This window comes from Mus caroli, unplaced genomic scaffold, assembly GCF_900094665.2.
Source record: "Mus caroli unplaced genomic scaffold, CAROLI_EIJ_v1.1 scaffold_6343_1, whole genome shotgun sequence".
Lineage (NCBI taxonomy): Eukaryota > Metazoa > Chordata > Mammalia > Rodentia > Muridae > Mus > Mus caroli.
Genome location: NW_018390974.1, coordinates 20,968 through 25,092, shown reverse-complemented (window position 1 = coordinate 25,092; position 4,125 = coordinate 20,968). Strand labels below are relative to the sequence as shown.

Below are 4,125 nucleotides of genomic sequence, written 5' to 3'. Positions count from 1 at the left end.
GAAAATACAACTTTTATCACACACAAATAGAGTGGAATTAAAATATATTTTATAAAATCTTGTGAAACACTATTGCTTGGGAATTTTGAGCACTATAATCTTCATTTAACTATTAAATTGATATTTTAATTCTGGCAAAATATACACCAATTTCACTAACTATTAATGAAATGGCCAATGCATGAAGACAAAGATCTCATTAAGAAAAAGGCAGTTGAAAGAAATCAAAGACAAGAAATACTTAAAAAATGAATTATTCTTCAAAGCTTAAAATAAAAAATTTCACAGGCTTGAAAAATATTATAGAATTAATCGACTAAATGAAATGAAGACATTAATTTTTCAACAATTTTCTTAAATGCATTTTTTACCTCTTTGTTCCTCAAGCTGTAGACCACAGGGTTCAGCATAGGAATGACCATTGTATAAAACACAGATGCAATTTTGTCTGTGTCCATGGAATGATTGGAGCTGGGCTGTAAGTACATGAATATAAGGGAACCAAAGAATATAGACACAGTGATGAGATGAGATGCACAGGTAGAGAAGGCCTTCCTCTGTGCTTCAGATGAATGCATCCTCAGGATAGCAATGAAAATAAACAGGTAAGTGTTTAAGATAACTAAGAGAGTGAAAAAAAGATCTAATGTAGCCAAGACAAGCAGTGTAATCTCATTTGTGTGGGTATCAGAACAAGAAATGTCCAGCAGTGGGGGAATGTCACAGAAAAAGTGATTAATCACGTTGGAATGACAGAAGGAAAGACAAAATGCCAGAGCAACATGGACAGAAGATTGCAAGATCCCACACATGTAGCAGCAGGTGACAATTAGAATGCAGGTGGTACTTGTCATAATGGTAGTATAGTGCAGGGGTTTGCACACTGCAGCATGACGGTCATAGGCCATTGAGGCAAGGATCAAACTTTCAATAGCACCAAAGGCTACAAAGAAGAACATCTGAGCAGCACACCCATTTAATGATATGGTCTTACTTCCTGTTAGAAACCCTTCCATCACCTTGGGAGTGATTGCTGAGGCATAAACACAGTCCACCAGGGAGAGGTTACAGAGGAAAAAGTACATGGGAGTGTGGAGTCGGGAGTCCAGCAGAATCAGCATGATCATCCCAAGATTCCCAAACAGTGCAATCAAATAAATGAGAGTGAAGATAATAAACAAAGGGATCTGAAGCTCTGGGGCATCTGTCAAGCCTACAAGAATAAATTCAGTAACCTCTGAAATATTCTCCATCAAAGTAATTGATGACTAATTATGACAAGTTCCTGGAATAAATAAAGAAATATGNTATTTGAATATTNATGGAATTCTAAACTATGACCAAACAGTTTCACTCACTAACTTTTTCTGGTGAAGGCCATTGTATATTACGTGATGAAATAATGCTATAGAACTTCAAGTATTTTGCTCATAAGGAAGTGATACACGTGTATACTCAGATTATTTTACAACAGAGGTGCCTAATATAACTGCAGGGCTCAATTCTGTTTTCATTAAATAGAGTGAAGTGTACTGCACTAAATCATATTGTATTCATTATTATTGCTTGTAATACTTGCATGCATTTTGTATGTATCATTGAAAGTTAGTAGATATGAGGAAAGTGTGGCTTTTGTTTATTTGCATAAGATCTTGAAAATGGATTTGAAATGTCAAATATTTTCCCTCACCATCTGAAGGATATGCAATTATTGGGGAATCTGATCCTAAGACATGCAGTTTTTGTTCCCTAAATGATGAGAGTTCTTAGTTTACTTGTTCGTTTTAAATATTACCACTTAAAAGAAACTGGATCATATCATCACATATTTCCGGAGGAAAAAAATAGAAGTGAAAAACTTTCCAAATTGATGAGGAAATCTGCACCTGCTTAATCTCCATTAATTTTTACATAGACTGATCTATGTCTGGTCATCTCTTACCAGACATCAACATGTCTGTAGGATTTATGTTTGAGATAATGGACAGAAAACAACATTGGCTTGATTCTTCGATAGAATCTTGGCACAATTTTAGCAAGACATATGGCATACAATTAACTGATTTACTCACGTGCACAATGTGCCATATGTCAAATGACTACTACCATTTACAGTATGAAAAGCATTCTACTCACAAATCCTCTGTTTCTGGAATGTTTAAACATATTCTCAACTGTAAACGTCATTCTTATTCAACACAGAGGAAGATATATAAGGATAGCCAAGCTGAATGTGAATTTTCCCACAACTTACAGGTTCCTCCTATGTATTTCTTTGTGTCTTTTCATCATTTTCACCTCTTCTAAAGATAATCTTCTATGCTGAACATCAAAATATAAATAATGTAGAACAGTGTGGTGTGCTAAAAATAAAGCAAAATAGAGATGATAACTCAGTGTGTTTATGGAATGACTATTCAACGTAGTATCATATTTCCTATTCAGTATTTCACTTAGGAAAAAGAAATGTCCTGATTTTGTATCCCTTACAGTTCAAACTTCCTATTACTGTTTATTTTAGTACTTACCATTGTTCTAGAAACAGACAAGTACACAAAAGTCTTGAGGTATGAAAAACTTCATTTCTAGAGTATTGGTCTGTCATTCACACCCAGGAAAGCACTGTGAGGGATATTTGTCTTCCCTTCCTTCACAAGATCTGCTGCACAGCAGAACCCTGGCCTATGTGCGGTTTTGTTAGTATCAAGGCAGTTGTTGCAAGTTCCTCACATGCCTCAGGGGTATCAGGGTAAATAGTACATATCTCTGGAGGCTTGTGATTCCATGTTGGCCATTCATGCTCACCTTAATGGAGTCATCAATAGTTTTGGGACTTTGGTGGAGAGTCCTTAAGAGGACATGAAGGAACAGATATTTATAGGGAAGTTGTTCTAATTATCAGGATAACTGGGCCACAATTAGTTAGACAGGAAAAATAAAAGCCTTCAGAATCTATGGTTCAGGCATGTACTCTGTGCTTCTGGCATTTGTCACATGCATCATTTTTTTTTTCTTTCTAGTTGGTTTTTAATCAAACAAAGAAAGATGTCTTGTAAGATTTTTCTGTCATTTCATTTTATAAATTTTTCAACATACACACATATTCTTCATCTTGAGAGAGGGAATGTGGTAATTTATCACATATATATACACACACATACACACACACAAACATACACATGTATATATTATGCTACACACATATGCTTATATTTATACACACACACATTTTATTTATATATATATATATACATACACATACATATATGTATATGCATATACACACACGCACGCACACACACACACACGTGTGTGTGTGTGTGTGTGTGTGCGTGTGTGTATTAGATCTGGGCAAATCAGTGAAATTTGTATTTTTCATATAATTTAACATTTTCCAATAGTGAATATATCCAAAGTTTTCTTTTGTATTTATTTAAAATACTCACCATACTATTTTTAAACTAAAATGGTCTTATTTCATAGAACACTTACAGCTAATGCTTTTTTCTCTTTAAGTCTAGAATTTATACCTATGAACACTCAATATGACTGCCAAATATGAACTGAACAAAAACAACAACAGCAGGCATATCAAAGTAAAGAGTCAAAGACTGTGAGGACACAACCTCATAAAAAAATAATTACAGGCAATTAAGAAGTGCTGAGAGTGGGAGAAATTATCTTTTCTGGGAAAAAAGCACACCAATTAGTTGTCCATTACCAAATCACTAGCTAAAAAAACATATATATATATATATATATATATATATATATATATATATATATAATTATAAGAAAACTAGGAATTCTGGGTTCAGGTTTAATACATATCGTAATTATTTTTGTGCATTTTGAAATTATTTACTTCTGAGCTCAGTTTCTTCATCTGTGGGAATAAAATGGTAAAACTATCTCTACTAATAGTTCTAAAACTAGGAAAGGGCATAGCATTTGAAATGTAAATCTAGAAAATATCTAATAATATTAACATTTAAAAATAATATTTCTGAGAACTTGATATGTTTTGCCTGCTTGTTTCATAATCATCCTCACACATACACACAAAACGCTGGGAATGGTCATTATGTGCTCTAAATGTATTAGAATTCACCTGAAAAAAATGGA

At 33.6% G+C, this 4,125-nt stretch overlaps 1 protein-coding gene across 1 annotated transcript; it reads right to left on the bottom strand.

The window, feature by feature from the left end:
- Window positions 1-308: 308 nt before the first annotated feature.
- Window positions 309-1,256, bottom strand: LOC110288927 (olfactory receptor 5B2-like). Its single transcript, XM_021155163.1, has one exon. The coding sequence runs from the start codon at window positions 1,251-1,253 to the stop codon at window positions 309-311; it is 945 nt and encodes a 314-aa protein (XP_021010822.1). The 5' UTR covers window positions 1,254-1,256.
- Window positions 1,257-4,125: the final 2,869 nt, after the last annotated feature.

Excerpts from the sequence above, each read along its gene's own strand:
- LOC110288927 (XM_021155163.1), bottom strand. The coding sequence starts at position 1,253 with ATGGAGAATATTTCAGAGGTTACTGAATTTATTCTTGTAGGCTTGACA.